This window comes from Podarcis muralis, chromosome 10 (genome assembly GCF_964188315.1).
Source record: "Podarcis muralis chromosome 10, rPodMur119.hap1.1, whole genome shotgun sequence".
NCBI lineage: Eukaryota > Metazoa > Chordata > Lepidosauria > Squamata > Lacertidae > Podarcis > Podarcis muralis.
This window is the reverse complement of record NC_135664.1, coordinates 8,727,972-8,744,681: the sequence shown is the minus strand read 5'-3', so window position 1 is coordinate 8,744,681 and position 16,710 is coordinate 8,727,972. Positions and strand designations below refer to the sequence as shown.

At 42.4% G+C, this 16,710-nt stretch overlaps 1 protein-coding gene across 4 annotated transcripts in view; it reads left to right on the top strand.

Annotated features, from left to right (window-relative positions):
- Positions 1-16,710, top strand: part of LRRK2 (leucine rich repeat kinase 2) — an 84,716-nt gene that overhangs the window by 30,597 nt on the left and 37,409 nt on the right. For all 4 annotated transcript variants that reach the window (XM_077935800.1, XM_028745830.2, XM_028745833.2 and 1 more), the window contains 11 exons: positions 460-604; positions 1,631-1,770; positions 5,527-5,655; positions 5,779-5,949; positions 7,177-7,432; positions 8,782-8,970; positions 11,264-11,382; positions 12,563-12,632; positions 14,693-14,892; positions 15,011-15,261; positions 16,054-16,202. In XM_077935800.1, coding sequence (XP_077791926.1) covers positions 460-604; positions 1,631-1,770; positions 5,527-5,655; positions 5,779-5,949; positions 7,177-7,432; positions 8,782-8,970; positions 11,264-11,382; positions 12,563-12,632; positions 14,693-14,892; positions 15,011-15,261; positions 16,054-16,202 — 1,819 coding nt within the window. The remainder of the gene's footprint in view (positions 1-459; positions 605-1,630; positions 1,771-5,526; positions 5,656-5,778; positions 5,950-7,176; positions 7,433-8,781; positions 8,971-11,263; positions 11,383-12,562; positions 12,633-14,692; positions 14,893-15,010; positions 15,262-16,053; positions 16,203-16,710) is intronic.

Sequence of the window (16,710 nt, the reverse complement as noted above, 5' to 3'; positions counted from 1 at the left end):
TTGTCATTTAATCATATCGGTCACTTATTTACCCTGGTTATTTGAAGTCCCTAATTCTCATCTGTCACTTGGAGCTCTCTGAGGACATGATCCAGAGCTTTAACGTACTGATGCACACATTTCTGGCAGTGCAAGCAGCATATCACCAACACACCCCAACCTCTGCAAGGAGACTGGATGCTGCCGGGCAGTTGTGCCAAGTAGTATTCCATCTCTTAGGCATGTCTAGATTTTGCCAGTGCTTGCCTTCCTGTGCTGGAGCTGAAGGGCATTAGCGCAGTGATGCAGTGGTTATGAATCTCAGTGAGCATTGAAGAAGTCTTCCAGAATAATAGATGTTTTTAAATGTAACATCTGATCCTGCATTAATTACAAAACTTAGTAGAAATAACTTAACAGTTTGTTTTTGCTTTTTCCATATAAGATAACCATACTTTACGTGCATGTTTTTGTTCCTAGTTTATTGGAAATCCTGGTATTCAGAAATGTGGATTTCAGGTACTTTCTTCTGTTGCGGAATGTTCAGGTGCGCTAGAAATGTTGACACAGCAAGGAATGACAGATACCGTACTCCATACGCTACAGATGTATCCTGATGATCAAGGTACAAAGCACTTAATTGCATCTTGCATAACTTAACTGCATCTAACCCAGTCCTCCTGCCCTAATGCAGGACACCCAGTGGCTGAAGCATATTTGATTGTTCATCCTTGCTTGAAGGGCAATTTAAGGCCTATTTTATCAGCTGCAATGAGACAAATGAAACAAAAGCCACCCAAAACATCAGTCTAGAAGCATGTTTTTAACAACAACAGAAAACAGAGTTTCGGTTTACTTTGTTGTGTTAAGGGCTTTCCATGTTCCATCAAGCTCCTAAATGTTGGGAAATTACAGCTGTTAAGGACCATGCCCTGAACAGCTGTGTTGTTTAGGCAATATTTATATGGCATGGTACCCTATTACTTGGTTAACTCCAGCTTTATCACTACCTTGGAGCTGGATTGCTCTCTATGCCAGAGTGATGAACCCCAATCCCAAATATGTCTGTTTACTGGGATAGAAACATGAATTCTATGTGCAAACTGAAAGTACCATTCCACATTAGAAGTGGCCCTTAACAGCTGTGATTTCCTGGCACTTTGGAGCTTGAATGGAGCCTTAATATGCTTAATCAACGGGTTTTTTTGCTGACCAGATTTAATTATCTTTTTTTTTAAAAAAAGGGAATGGAGCAAGAGAGGAAGAAATATATTTATTAATAAGAAATCACACACCATTTAGAAGAAAAGAATTCACATTCAGCAGATGAGACACACACAGAGCCACATGGTTTGCCCAAAAATCTCCCTCCCACTTTCTTCTGAAAGGAGCTCCTGTGTTTTCAAAGCTGCACCTCTACCCTGCAGCCACCTGCGCATCCTCTGGAGGGTTGGAGACCCTCTGGAGCAGATATGGGAGGAATGTGGGAAGAGAGGAAGGGGAACTCCATTGTGTGTGCAGAGTTCCACTTGTAGAATGTTGTGTACCGCCCTCTGTGCAATAGGAGCAAATAGGAAAGACACTATTCTGTGTTCAATGCCATGTATTTATTTCAATATTCCTGACCTTCCTTTCCCTTTTCTCTTTCCAGAAATACAGTGCTTAGGCTTAAGTCTTCTGGGATCCTTGATTACAAGAAAGATATTGTGCATTGCAATTATACAAGTTTTGGCGGCAATCTTGGTTTCTACTTTACGGCGCTTTAAGGAGGTTGTTGAAATACAGGCACATGTATGTAATGTGTCTGGTATAAAAATCCAGCACTTTTCTGTTTGGCTGGGAGGCTTCTTTGGGGAAGGTTGATTTCTGAGATGTATTTTCATACTAGGTTTTGAATGTAACCACTTTTAGTGGGCTGTAATTCTGTGCCTCACTGCTGGTTTACTCATGACACTAGGTCATATCAACTCGAAACTTATTTTGCTTTAGATCTTACAGCTACATCTCAAATCCCTGTTGTAGCCCTTCTCATTATAACATGCTCTATAGTTGTTTCATGCACAAGTTGAACCCACCTCTTTTTGTGATCACCACCCATTGCCCCTTTCCCTCAAAACTCTTTTTTGGCCATATTCTTCTGTCTCTGAGAATATCGTTTCTCCTGAAATACTTTCAGTTGTGACTGTGAAACAGCTAAGACAGTTTCATATTTTACATGCCACACAAATGATTGCTGCTTCAAATGTTGGTTTAAATTTACAGTAATCTTGGTGATCTGCAATTTCCCATTAGTATCTCTGTGAGAAGCATGTTTTCATGGCTCTCTTCCTGGGGTATATAGCCTCTCATTCACTGATACGTATGGCATTTCCAAGAGCATGAAAACTGCATCCTGAGAATTTTGTGCAAATGCAGAAAATTCATTAACCAAACTAAGTTACTTTTCTGGAAGTGGATGTATACCACAAGCATGTTTGCTTGAGAACAGGTTCCATACCTTCTACATTCATTTCCAAGTAAGTATGCTTAGGATTGCCACTGTGTCGTTGCTGTCCAGCTGCAGTATACCAGTGCATAGATTCGAAGTGTTGTCCATGCATGTATGTACCAGAATTTAGGTCTTCTCCATGAGGGATTACCTAAAAATTTCCTTCTGGTGGATGGCAAGTGGTACTAGAAAGTGAAATGGAGGAGAGGTTGTATGTCTTGTCTTATTAAGACCATATTTTTTTAGAGCTGAGCCGAAATATCTCAGAAAACATGTTGTTGACATTTCTTATCCCCCCTCCCAAAAAAAGCCATTGTTGTTTGGTTGTGGTTGTGGTTTCTCTTGTGAACGTTAATCTGCCATCATTGTGGGTGTTGACTGACACCTGGTGGTTGAAAGCAAAATTGCTGTTCACGGGAAAGCTTCCAATCTCTCATGAGCTCTCACTTTTGATTTTGTCTTCACCATTATCATTGATTTTCAATAGTTATCAGTATCTCCACTTCTTACATGCTTGTTTCCCTAGTTTGTTAGCCCTGTTTTGTCCTCTGTTGTTCCTTAATAAAAAAAGAGGCTCTTCTTCCTCTGCTCCTTACTCAGCATTGCCCCTTCAAACTGCTAATACTTCCTATCATTCCACTGCATGAGCTGGGAATCTCCCTCCTATTAAAAAACAAAAAACCTACAGCTGCTCAGCCACGAGGAAGGTAACACAAGATTCCTCCATTTCCCACAGTTCCCAAGAGTTATTGTCTCCCTTGCCAACCTTGCAAGCTTTCATTGGAAGTAAAAAGTTGGGGAAATTGCAAGAGCAACTACTGTAATGCAGCCTAAGTCTCAGGATAGGACCTCAATGTCAGCTGCAGGAGGGGCTGGAAATGGAGTCACTTCAGTGGACCCCTCTAGCCCTTCTATTCAGTACTTCACTTATTTTGGGCTCGGGTACCAAAAGGACCACCTCCAGTGTGCCGGGCTCCTTACACTTCAGCTTCCCTGAAATGCAGGTAGGAGGAAGAGATGAGAAAGGGGGCTCCAGCCCCACCTCACAAGACAAGGAATCCTCTCAGTGTCTAGCACACATATATCAGATGGCTCAAGAAGGACGAAGGGGGATAGTCCCTAAAAGAACTGAGGACTATTTTTACTGCCCAGACCTTTTCTGGGGGCTTCCAGGGGGCTCAGAGCATTTCAGATTCCTAACCTGACTTTATCAGTTATTACTCCCCTGACCACTGCCTCCCAGCTTCCAATGCAGGAGCTGCCCTTTGCTCACCAGCTCCTAACCCTTCCCTTGCTGCAACAGCTTAAGGCAGTGGTTTTCAACCAGTGTGCCCTGGCCTCCTGGGGTGCCTTGAATGATGGTCAGGAGCGCCACGGGCAACACTGGCCTCTGTCCCCCTTTCCTTCCTTCCCTCCCTCCTCTGATGCCCTCTTGCGTGTCGCCTGCCAAAGGCTTGCACAGCTGTTTGTTGCAGCAGGCTACAAGCTCCCCAGGCGAATGGTGGCTCGGGCTGGCCAGAGGGTGCTGGTTGCCAGGAGCTGAGGCAGCCTTGGAGTAAGCAAGCAAGTGGGTGAGAGAGCGCAGCCCGCCAGCCCTTGCTGTTGGGAATGGACAGACAAGTCCCAGGCCCCTGTGGGGCAGTGTGAAGAGGCAGCTCTCTTTGGGGCAGGGGGAGGCAGCTCAGAGACCAGGGCAGCAGCAGCGGCTGCCCAGAGGACTCCCAAGGGAGAGGAGAGGAGACCCACAAGGGAGGGTGTTTGAGAAAGGGTGAGAGGCTGCCAGATCTGCAGACAAGGGGTGACATAACTGGGCTCCTGAGCCCCACAAGGCTGCCTCAGAAAGAATGTACAGTGGTGCCCCGCAAGACAAATGCCTCGCAAGACGGAAAACCCGCTAGACAAAAGGGTTTTCCGTTTCTGAGTTGCTTCGCAAGACTATTTTGCCTATGGGCTTGCTTCGCAAGATGAAACGTCTTGCTAGTCTTGCGATTTCCCCCCCGCTTCCCCCCCTTTTTTCTAAGCCGCTAATAGCCTTTTAGCAGCTTAGCCGCTAATCCTTTAATAGCCACTAAACTGCTAATAGCGCTAATCCGCTTAGCCACTAATAGGGTTGCTTCACAAGACGAAAAAAACGCTAGATGAAGAGAATCGTGGAACGGATTCTTTTCGTCTTGCGAGGCACCACTGTAGTTGGTCAAGGGAGCCGTGGACTCATAAAGGTCGAAAACTTCTGACTTAAGGAGGTTTTGCTGTCAGATTTTGCCACGGAGCTGGCTTCTCATCTTTCTCTGATTCCTGCACTGGCTGTTTGTTACTTATAACCCAGCTCTTCCTTCTTCTGTGCCTCAGCAGCAGCCCACTTTGAACTCTGGTGAAATAGTCCCTCCAGTTTCTCTGCCCATAAAAAAGGTAGAGGATTTTGAGAGGCCATTTTACCCAGCTTTAATTTTTCCTCCTATGCTGCCTGTTTACTGTTCAGTGTAGAGAAGATACCTAGCTGGAAAATATTTATTCTGTAGAAAGAGTAATCGAAAGATGATTTTTTTTTTTAATGTGTAAAAACTTCCATTCCCCCCCCCCCCCCCGTTGTTTATGGAAGCTGCAGTTTCACTTCTAATTTGTTAGAATTCTGATGTGAAAGATAACAACATCTTTGACGTGCCATGGTATTCTGTCTTGTCAGTGCAGGAATCTTCTGTTCGTGTGCACCAAGGCTTACTGTTCAATTCTGCCCTGTGGCAAAATTGAACAATATGATCAAGGGCTCATCTAACATTTCCCTTTGCACTGCGCTTTCAAGCACAGGTCTGGGATTTCCTGATCTGTGTCCAAGTGGTTATTGCCATTTGCTCCAATTCAGCAGTAAAACACTCTTGACACGGACTTGGAAACTGCAGACCTGTGGCCAGAAATGTGGCACAAAAGGAATTGTGGATGAGTACCAAACTATTTTTGGTCCTATTTGTCATTTGGTCTGAAGGTTTGCTGTTTTCTTGAATGTGTTTAGCAATATATTATTGACTGTTGTCCTAACCATTTTGATTTCATTTTATCTGTAGGGATTTAATGTGATTATAAAAATACTTGACCTGTCACCTTGTTTTGCAAAGCTGTTAATACAGGAGTCATTTGATACAGCCATTTTTTATCAGATGTCCATGTGTTTCACTGAGCAAAGAGACCAGCAGGTATCTCAGCTTTCAGTCTTCTCTTTTCCTCTGACCTTCTCCCTGCTCCTTCCCCAGAACATTTAATACGACATGCTCTGGAAGATGTTCACCCAGTTTCAATTGCATGTCTTCTCAATTTAGTTTCAGAGTCTTTGTTGTAAATGCTTTGCTAAAATAGCTGACAACGATGATTTAAAAAACCTGATGTTGGAGAAAGCCTGTGCTGAGTATAATACCATTATGGTTGAATGCTTACTCTTGCTGGGAGCTGATGTGAATAAGGAGACAAAGAAAAACTCTTTAATCTATCAAGTACGTATGTTAAAATATAATTTTTTGCATCAGTTTGAAATATGTATGCCTGGCCTTTTTAAGAAAAACATCCTGCAAAAAGAGCTGAAACACAGATGCATCTTACACCATACTGAATACACAAGAGAAAAATTCTTAATAGTTAATTTAGAGGCTGCCCTTTAAAAACCGATCACTTGACTCCGATCATGTCAAACATCCTAAGCATGCATGAATTGCATATAAGTATAAAGCAAAGTCAGTTTCCAACATTGCATCCTATTCCTCAAACCTTCTGTCACACTTTGGTGTGACCATTGACTAGAACTCAGAATGGTGCTACGCAGGCAGCAACAAGCTTGAAAAATCTAGAGAAACACTAAAGACAATGAACAAGCATAGCTCACAACTCCATAATGTTCTGGTTTACTTTCCAGTTCATTCTCCTATTTAAGTGACTGCCTTTCATTTTTATAGAGGACCACCATTGGATTACTCTTAAATGCACGATGGCTGGCTCAGCCATGGCCAGAAGGGTTTCCCAGAGGCTCTTTAACAGTAAAAACCTTACTATTGCATAGTCATGTGGGTTTTCTGGAAAATTACAGTAATTTTGCATAGTTAAGAAACTGAAAACTTTGAAACAGGCATGTTTGCCTAATATTAACTTGCATTTGGCATGCATGGTTACTTATGAAATGAAAAATGTTGATGGAAAAATAAAACACTAGAAAGCAGGGGTGCCAACTTGACCTCCACATTGAGGAGGCACAGTCATGTGATGTGTCACATGATGCTTCTTGGCATGCACCAGGCAGGGGCAGGCTGCACAGAGGGTGATCTCTGCACTTGCTCATCCCAGCCTCATACCAGGAGCCAGGCAGCGGCTGGGACGCGCAAGCGCAAAGGTCGCCCTCCATGCTTGTCCCAGCCGCCGTCTGGTTCTTGGGATGCCGGGTGGAGGCTGGGGCCAGGGTACGTGGAGGGCACCTGGCAGCAACGGGGGATAGCGGCTCCCTCAATATTGGGGGGCAATGCCCCCTGCCAAAATATATTGGGGGAATTGAAGCCCCCTTTGCCCCATATACCTGCTGCTGCTGCTAGAAAGAGAGTGAGAAAGAAAGAAAGAAAGAAAGGAAAGAAAGAAAGAAAGAAAGAAAGAAAAAGAATTGTAGGAACAGGAGACACACCCACTAGCTTGCCAAAATTATGTGCCATTTGCATTAATCATCTATTTCTCTTTCATAGATTTGTGAAAAAGGGAGCAATCCTAAGTTGGTAGAACTGCTATTAAACGGCGGTGCTCGAGAGCAGGATGTCCGGAGTGCTCTCACAATCAGCATCAAGAAGGGAGATAGCCAGGTCATTAGCTTGCTCTTAAAAAAGCTTAGTCTGGATTTGGCCAACAGCAGCATATGTCTTGGCGGTTTCTGCATTGGTAGAATTGAACCTTCCTGGCTGAGCCCCTTGTTTCCAAGTAAACAAGGATCCTTCAAGAAACAAAGTAAGTGGCTGTAGATGTTCATGTTAAAGTATGTATTGTGCTGTTGATACCTGCATGGCCCAACTACATGTAATTTTCAGCTTGTTTAAAGCTAGTTCCTTCAATAAGCAGTGTAGGCCCCTGATTTTTCTTTGCCATTGATTTCATCTGTACATATTGCTGGAACTCAAACATGATTTGTAACAGGCCATGTTTTACCTCCAAAGTTCTGCCCAACCTAAGTTTCCTGGCTTTTTATGTAGGAGGTTAATAGTTCCAGGTATGTTCTTTATTCACTGTATTGTAGCAACATTGGTGCATTCTTTCACATTGTGCTGGTTCAGACAATCGTAACTTGACTTAGTAAGCCAATAGATGAACAAGCCTTTTGCCCGTAAGACTGGGAAACAGTGGTTATCAAGTCTGGAACAAACCAGAATATTGACTCAAGTTCAGATTGTGGTTTAATGTTTGGGAAAGGGTCAGAGTGGCAGAACATCTGCTTTGTAAAAGGCCCCAGATTCGGTCCTCGGCATCTCTAGGAAGGACTGGGAGAGACACCTGCCTGAAACCCTGAGAGTCACTGCCAATTGATATAGACAACACTGAACTGATGGTCTGAGTCCGTTTGAACCAGCTTCCTATATTCCTGTATGACTTGTTCTAAAGCTGGAGTAGGGTGAGGCTTCAGGGAATACGATCCCTCCCACGATGGGAAGCCAAGAATTAGATAAACAAGAAGAGTTCTTACCAAGTCTTTTATTCAATATTCACAGAGAGAGGCTTTGAAAAGTGCCTCTCTTGCAGTAATAGCATTGCTTCGAGTAAAGCCCCACTCCCTCTGTCTCTCCTATGTATTGAACATCATCCCTACGTTGGCTGATCTGTGCTTTCTGCCTATGAGCTTTCTGTTCTACTATCCATGCCTGCTGGGTTCTGGGAGAAGGGTGGGTGGGTCTGGAATGCTTTCTAAAGACACTGAGTTTGTCAGATGTCTCTCCCCTGGTGCTTTTTCTTCTTCTTCTAACTCCTCTCCTGATATTTCCCAGCTTCTCCCCTTTGCAGGCTCTGAACTATGACCTTTTGCAAACCACTGTTGTAAATCTATGCTGTCTTCCTCTTCTCTGGGGGGGCAGTCTCCACCATTCCTCCTCAGACCAGTCCCTGGCAAGTAGTAACTATAATTTCCTGTTTGGGATTAAATGGGGAACTGTGGTTAATTAGAGACTTCTTGGTTTAATCACAGTTCACACAAAGGGCAAAAGACCAGTGCATATCTCTGCTTATTAAGCTGAGATAAAATTGTCCAAATGCAACTATTGTATATATACTCTGTCCAATGCAAGTTTTTTTTGTTTCCTGTCCATCAGATGCAGGCTCTGCACTGGCCAGAATGGTGCTTAGATACCAAAAGAAAAGCAGCTATGAGGACCAGTCAAGTTCTAGTTTTGAAGAGAATACTGATGAAAATATAAAGGAGCAGCTTGATGACTGGGAACTTCTTCCTGACCATTTAGTCGACAGTGTTTTCTGCTTGAGTGATGGTATAGATAGTGAAGGTATATTTGCTAGATTAAATGAAGGATTTGCCACTCCATTACTTCTTTTTTCCAAATAATTTTTATTGGTTTTCATGTGAATACAAGAACAACATATAACTACAGTAACTTTTCCTGTGTTACATTCTTAGTAAGTTTCATATGCAGTACACAAGTAATACCTTTATTTATACATTGTCAGTTCAAGTATCCTCTCCACAGAAATTCTTGTGTTGTGGGTGGAATAAAAGTATCTTCTGTCTCATTTATAAAACAAAAGAATGGAAGCCAAGTCTCACACAAAGTGTCTATCTTTGAAGTGCCTTTAATTACCCTTCTATGGCGAGTAAGGCATTCTGATAGAGGCACATTCCAAATATTATTTACCCAGGTTTCAATGGAGATTTCTATAGGTTGTTTCCAGTATCAGGCTATTGTCTATCGGGCTGCTGATAATAGAAAAAAAATACTAAGTCCCTGCATTTAAGATTATTTAAATTTGAATCTAAAGATAACAAGGCAAGAGCTGAATTAGGTGGACGGGATTGCTGCGTAATTTTGGAAATAGTGTGGAACACCTTTTTTCCAAAAGGAGTATACCAATATGCAACTCAACCATGGATGAAGATATGAGCCTATCTCTTCAGCCTTTCCAGCACAGGGGAGAGATGGTAGTGATTATTTTGGCTAGACATGATGGAATCCAGTGCCAGTGAAATATAATTTTAAGAGAAGCTTCCTGCAAACTACTCCATTACAATCTTAGCCTTCAATTTGTAGCCTTAACCTGACCTGTTTGACTGTTTGGCACAAGTGTACCTAGCTACCCTGTATACAGAGGTCTTGCATAGGGCTAAGGCTCCTAGTAAGGGAGCATGTTCTTGCAGTTATCCATTTGCTGCTGGCCATGGTTAAGAGTGCAAGGACGCGGGTGGCGCTGTGGGTTAAACTACAGAGCCTAGGACTTGCCGATCAGAAGGTCGGCAGTTCGAATCCCCGCAATGGGGTGAGCTCCCATTGCTCGGCCCCAGCTCCTGCCAACCTAGCAGTTCAAAAGCACATCAAAAAGTACAAGTAGATAAATAGGTACTCTGGCAGGAAGGTAAACGGCGTTTCCATGCACTGCTCTGGTTTCGGTGTTCCGTTGCGCCAGCGCCCTAACCCCAGAGTCGTCTGTGACTGGACTTAACTGTCAGGGGTCCTTTACCTTTAAGGCTCCTAGTGCTACACCCTCCCTTCTTTGACAGTGTTCTATGAACACAGTCCCTTGTATTCGCTTTTATTTTCTATTTGTTGAAATAAAAATGAACTTAAAAGCACAAATGATTTCTGTGTATGCACACATATTCACACATGTACACCTGAGTTGAATGTGCAATGTAGAGGGGGGGGGGCGGAAGGTGGGTGAGAATTATGCTTCTGTAGAAAATAAAAAAGGAATGACTGTTCGGATGGAAAGATAAATGAACTGGACTTGTCCCTTGTGCACCTCTTTATTTTGTTTGACCTTATAATGCTGCTGCTGGCAGAACTGAATCCCACCAGAGAAAAGTTGCTAAAATATAAAGTCACTTCCAAAGTTTAGTATTTGAAATGGTGACCACAAGTCAAATTGCCCTGCATGGAAAGGATGGCAGGAAGGGGAATCTAGAAAGTGACAGCAGCGTGGAAAATCATGAAGTTAAAGACTGTGTTAAAAGGAAGCTTTTTGAGAAACACTGAAGGATAGTAGATTCTATCCAATAAGGAAAAAAAAATAAGAAAAAAACAGCAAAAGAAACAGCAGGATGTAGTCAAAGAAAGGGCACGGGGAAAGAAGAAAAGGAAAACAGTACAGTTGTACCTTGGTTCTTGAACGTAATCTGTTCCAGGAGTCCGTTCAACTTCTGAAACATTTGAAAACCAAGGCACGGCTTCTGATTGGCTGCAGGAGCTTCCTGCACTCAAACAGAAGCTGCGTCGGACATTCGGCTTCTAAAAAACATTCGAAAACCAGAACATGTCTGGGTTTTCGGCGTTCGGGAGCCAAAATGTACAAGTACCAAGGCGTTTGAGAAGCAAGGTATGACTGTACAGAGAAATAGTATCTGCTGTATGTGTAAATTAGTCTTCATAAATGTTAACATTTATTGTTATTTTATATCCTGCCCTTCCTCCCAAAGCAGTCCAGGGTGGCAAGTATCAGTTCCTGCTCCTGGTGTTGTGCTGGTGACATTTCTGGCATTTAGGCTTCTATTTGTTTGAATTCTTGGCTTCAGTTTATGTAGCCATTCTTGCAGTCTCATTTAACCCGCCCGCCCCTTTTTTGCCTCAGGGAGTGAAAACTCAATTATCGTGAAGAAGAAATCCAACTCCGTGGCTGTTGCAGACGTCCACAAAGACAGGGCCTTGCAGATGGGTTCTCAGACCCTGAAAAGGAATTCCAAGTCTGTGGTAAGAAAAATAATCAAATGGGTGTAAAGTCACATTAGATGGTTTATGTTGTAAACCGCCCTGCAGTTTTTTGATGGTGGGCAGTATGTAACTGAATGAATGAATGAATGAATGAATGAATAAATAAATAAATAAATAAAAGGTGTATCTGTAAGTGGTAAAGGGACTTCTTTAGCTTTTTGTCTCTTGACTCCTTGTCTGGGGAAAGGGCAGGTTATAAACAAATATCATCATCTACATACATAGCAGAAAGAAATGCAATAACTATAGGATAACAGTGCATTGCAGCTGTGCAATTTCTATAAGAAATAGCTCCTGGACCACATATTCTTCTTAAAGCCCCTTTGTCCACAGTGCTAATCACATCAAACAATCTGCACTGATTTCTCATATGCTCATTAAGTGCACACAGGGCAGTATTCAACTAAAATAATTGTGGGAACACAAGGAATACCACTGGCGCAACAGGACTAACCTCTCTGTTCACCCACGTCCACCCCATGCCATTCCCAAATCTGCTCTAGAGGGTTGGAGGTGGTCAGTTAATGGGTTAATTCTCCACAAGTCAGCAGAGATTACTCATTTCCCGCAGTACACCTGCAGGTATCTTGTGATTCTCTTATCTGGCAAGTAACTTTGTATATAAAAGGGCTCAGGTTACAGCATACTGTGTGTTTCTGAAACGTAGGTTGCTTTGTTAATGCTGATACCGCAAGCAAAGCATAATAATTTGATCATCCACTCTTTTTAAATGCATCTAAATGTTCATAAGGGGACGCGGGTGGCGCTGTGGGTAAAAGCCTCAGTGCCTAGGGCTTGCCGATCGAAAGGTCGGCGGTTCGAATCCCCGCGGCGGGGTGCGCTCCCGTTACTCGGTCCCAGCGCCTGCCAACCTAGCAGTTCGAAAGCACCCCCGGGTGCAAGTAGATAAATAGGGACCGCTTACTAGCGGGAAGGTAAACGGCGTTTCTGTGTGCGGCTCTGGCTCGCCAGATGCAGCTTTGTCACGCTGGCCACGTGACCCAGAAGTGTCTCCGGACAGCGCTGGCCCCCGGCCTCTTGAGTGAGATGGGCGCACAACCCTAGAGTCTGTCAAGACTGGCCCGTATGGGCAGGGGTACCTTTACCTTTACCTTTAAATGTTCATAACTGCAACATTTAAGCTTTCGCTGTTTTCCAGGGACCTGGGTCACATCACGAACCATTTAAGAATCCAAGAAGAGGGCAAATGTCTTCTGAAGAATCACACAGTAAGTGTAAATCTACAGTAGGTTTTTAATTAAAGAAGTTCACATCATTCTGTATTCACTTAAATTCTACATACAGTTACCATTCTTCATAAGAATATGTGTGTAATTTAAACATCTAAGAAGTAGACTACATAGTACAAACTGGTATAGAATTGTGCAATTGGAGAAATAAAATGCCCACCTAATTAAATTTCTTGCTACATCAGTGGGTAAAGTCCCATCAACACATTCTATGCCCAAGTCTTCTACATGCCTAGAGAAAGTAGTTGTAAAGAACTATGCTTGTAAAGAACCGGGTCTCTGGCCTGAAGCAAAATTCCTTTTTCATGCAAAATAAAGTAATACAGCCAAGATCTTGAGCATATGTAAAAACATTTGTGCATTTCCTCATACCTTGAACAACAACATCATAGTATAGCTTGTACCTATTAAAGCTGCAAGAAAGAGAATAAGCATTGAATACGTGGAAGCTGTCAAGTTGTTTTTGGTCCGGCTAGCTCAGTGTTGTCTGCTCTGGCTGGCAGAAACTGAGGTTTCTGGAGGTGATATTTCTAACTCGACTTCCTGAGATCCTTTAGGTGAAGATAGGAGCATTTGAACTGGGACTGTAGTTGTAAAGCATGTACCTGGTTTATCTATAAAATATTTGTATACCAATTTGTCATTAAAAAAAATCAAAGGGGTTTGCAGCAGTAGAAACATAAAATCATACAAGAAAAACTATAAGAAAATTAAAATCAGACATCAATTAACCATTCTTGATTGCCTGTCTACGCCTGGTGCAATAGAAAAAATTTCAGCAAACATTTAAAAGTTGGCAAAGAAGGCCGCTGAAGATGGAGGGGAAAGTTTCCTTATTTGTTTAAATTATTTATTTATCTATTTGTTTTCCAAAAATGTCCGTTGCACAAAAAATACAGTGAAGCAAAAATTATATACACCTGGCTATCCTGAAGCTTACCATTCCAGAGCCTCACAAATAAAAACCATATTTCTATAAATTTATTTGACTGTTGTTTCTTACTCATTCTTCTGTAATGTTAATTTAAATAAGACAACTATTTTCCATATTCTGCTAAAGCTGTTTGGTAACACTGGGACTGTGCTCTTTTTTCCAATTAGCTGCTATAGAAATCCTAGTAGTGATAAGAAGATTAATAACCATTTCCAAGTTAACGTAAATAATTAAGTCTTTTAAATATCCCAGTAATTATACCTTTGGATCTAGTGGTAATAAGTAACCAGTCATTTGCCTAATTAGACTTTGAATTGTAATCCAGAAAGCCTGAATTATAGGGCATTTCCAGAATGTATACAAAGGAATGTCCATTATGCTTTGCACTTCCAAAAATGACTCTACTGACAAATAAATCTTGCTTACTCTGTATGGTATTAAATGCCATTGATACTGAATTTTAAGGAAATTTTCCTCTGATATCAAGCTGTGTAGTATCTTGTTTCACATCTGTTGAAATTCTCTGATATTTCTGCCTTAGGTTTCTTACCCTTTTCATCCTAAAGGTACCTAATTTCCCCCCAAGTAGAATTCAGCGTCATACTATTACAGATATTCCAGCTGCGCAGTCGTTGCAGTTTGCCAGTTGGAGCAATTGGCCACCTCCCCCTGAATACTGTAATGGGGGTTCCCCTCCCCCAGAGCCAGGGGGTGCAGGGCACAAGGGGAGGAGAGGGGGGAAAGCCCCATTGCATGAAGGAATCCTTGCTCAGGCTTCTGCTTAATGAGCTATGTTAGGTGAATCCCGCTCAAAATATGTATTTTGCCTATGCTCATTATATTGACATTTTGGTAACACTATGGCAGAGAAATGTATCTCTGCAAATACATTTCCATATAAATCTATTTGTTTTCCTCTTTACTTCCATCCAAAATGGTAGATCCCGATGGTTAGCATTTTGAGGCAATTTCTCAACCATGTGGCAAACCAATCAGGAAGTTCTTAAGTGTTCATAACTGCTGGTCAAAAAGAAATGTCATTTATACTGTAGCAAGCATTTCCTGATAAAGCTAATGTTTCTGCATTCATTCATTTATAAAATAGACACCCCAAATCGATTGGACAGTTCCTCTTCGTCAATCCCTGACAGGGAATTTATTAAATCACTTGATCTTTCATCAAATGAGCTGGAGAATATAGATAGCATCAGTCAAAGCTCTTGCTTAACTACTCATTTGGAACATCTTGAGAAATTAGAGCTTCATCAAAATGCCCTTCCATGCATTTCTGAACAATTGTGTGAGGTGAGTCTAACACAGTGCTGGAATATATATTTATGTCATACTATCAATGTATTTACTGTATCATAAAATAGTTTAAAGTGCCCACTAAAAAGATCCAATTCATCCTTCTTTCTTCCAGAGCTTGAAGTGTTTAACTTATCTGGATCTGCACAGTAACCGTTTTAAATCGTTTCCTCCATACCTGTGGAAAATGCCTCATATAGCACATCTTGATATCTCCCGCAATGAGATTGGTCCTTCCTTAATCTTGGATTCAAAGATTGTCTGTCCATCTCTAAAGCTACTGAATTTATCATACAACCAATTGTCATGCATTCCCGAATTTCTCTCCAATGTTGCACAAAACCTGGAGCACCTTATATTAGAAGGGTAAGAACAGGTCGTGGTGATTTTGATATATGGTTCTCAAGGGTTGTTGGCAGCAGGGAATTGAAAGATGAGGAAAGGACCTGTAGGTCCCTCCATATGATGCTGGATTAAAACTCCCAGCATCTCTGACCACTGGAGACCAACATTTACAGGGTCACCCCTGCCCTACACGAAAGTTCTGTGGCTGTGTATGTCCCAGTTCATCATTTTATGAAACCTTATTAACCCCTCCACCACCACCCAGCCATACAGAAGGAGGAGTTGGGAGCATGGGAGCCTGAGGTTTCCTTAGCCCAGGGGTCTGCAACCCGCGGCTCCGGAGCCGCATGTGGCTCTTTTACATCTTTGCTGCGGCTCCGGGGAGGATACTAGCGAGGGGAGGAGGCGCATTGTGCGCCCCGACACTCCTCACTGTGGTGGGCGCTGTACTGGCTGTGACGTCGCATGGGGGCGGTGCGTGCGTTAGTCATGCACCGTCCCGACGTCACCTTCCCGCCCGCTGTCAGATCGCGGCTCCGGAGATATATTTGTTTTAAATGTTGCAATGGTTTTGCGGCTCCCAGTTTTTTTTCCCTTCGGAAACGGGTCCAAGTGGCTCTTTTTGTCTTAAAGGTTGCAGACCCCTGCCTTAGCCCATTCCTCCACATGATGTTAAACTGATTTAGCATGACATGCAAATGTGGCCAATGCACTGCAGCCCAAAGTGTGGGCTGCAGACCTCTAGCATCTTTCCATATGCATCTTTTTTGTGTATGCTACTTAGAACTCTTATTTGGTTTTCTTTTTTCCTAGTAACAAGCTTTCAAGTGTGTGCTCACCGTTATGTTTGAAGGAACTGAAAGTGTTAAACATTAGTAAGAATGCTGTATCCTTCTTGGCTGAGAATTTCCTAAAAGACTGTTTGAAGCTGGAGACACTCAATGCTGGAATGAATTCACTCGGTGAGTGTATGAAGTGGCACAATATTATGGCTGTGAGGCATGGGAGCAAGTGAAGTGGGGTGTGTAGGAGGAGAAGGGAAATGATGTAGTTAATATTTGTGCTATTGTTTGCTGTCTACTGCAGTGTATTTATAAGACTAGTACTGTCATGAGTCACTTTTAGTGTATATAAGTCCTTGGTTTTTGTACTGTATGTTTTTTTAAAGGTGTACGTCACCTTGGATGCCTTTAGGCAGAGAGGTGAGTGGGAAATACTATAAATTAAATATAAAACCAAGCTGAAAAATAGAAAGCTTTAGTAATTGCTATGCAACTGTAAAAGGCCTTACTTTCAAGTATTGCTCTTAAAAGGAGAAAGCCATGATTTTCGCAAATGTGTGAACAATAAATGGGGGTTTTGTGCTCATACATCTGCACCTAAAAGAGAAATGTCTTGTTGGAAGTGGCCCTAATATTGCCATATTATAAGATGGGAAATTGAGGTTGAGAGATGATGACCTGCACAAAG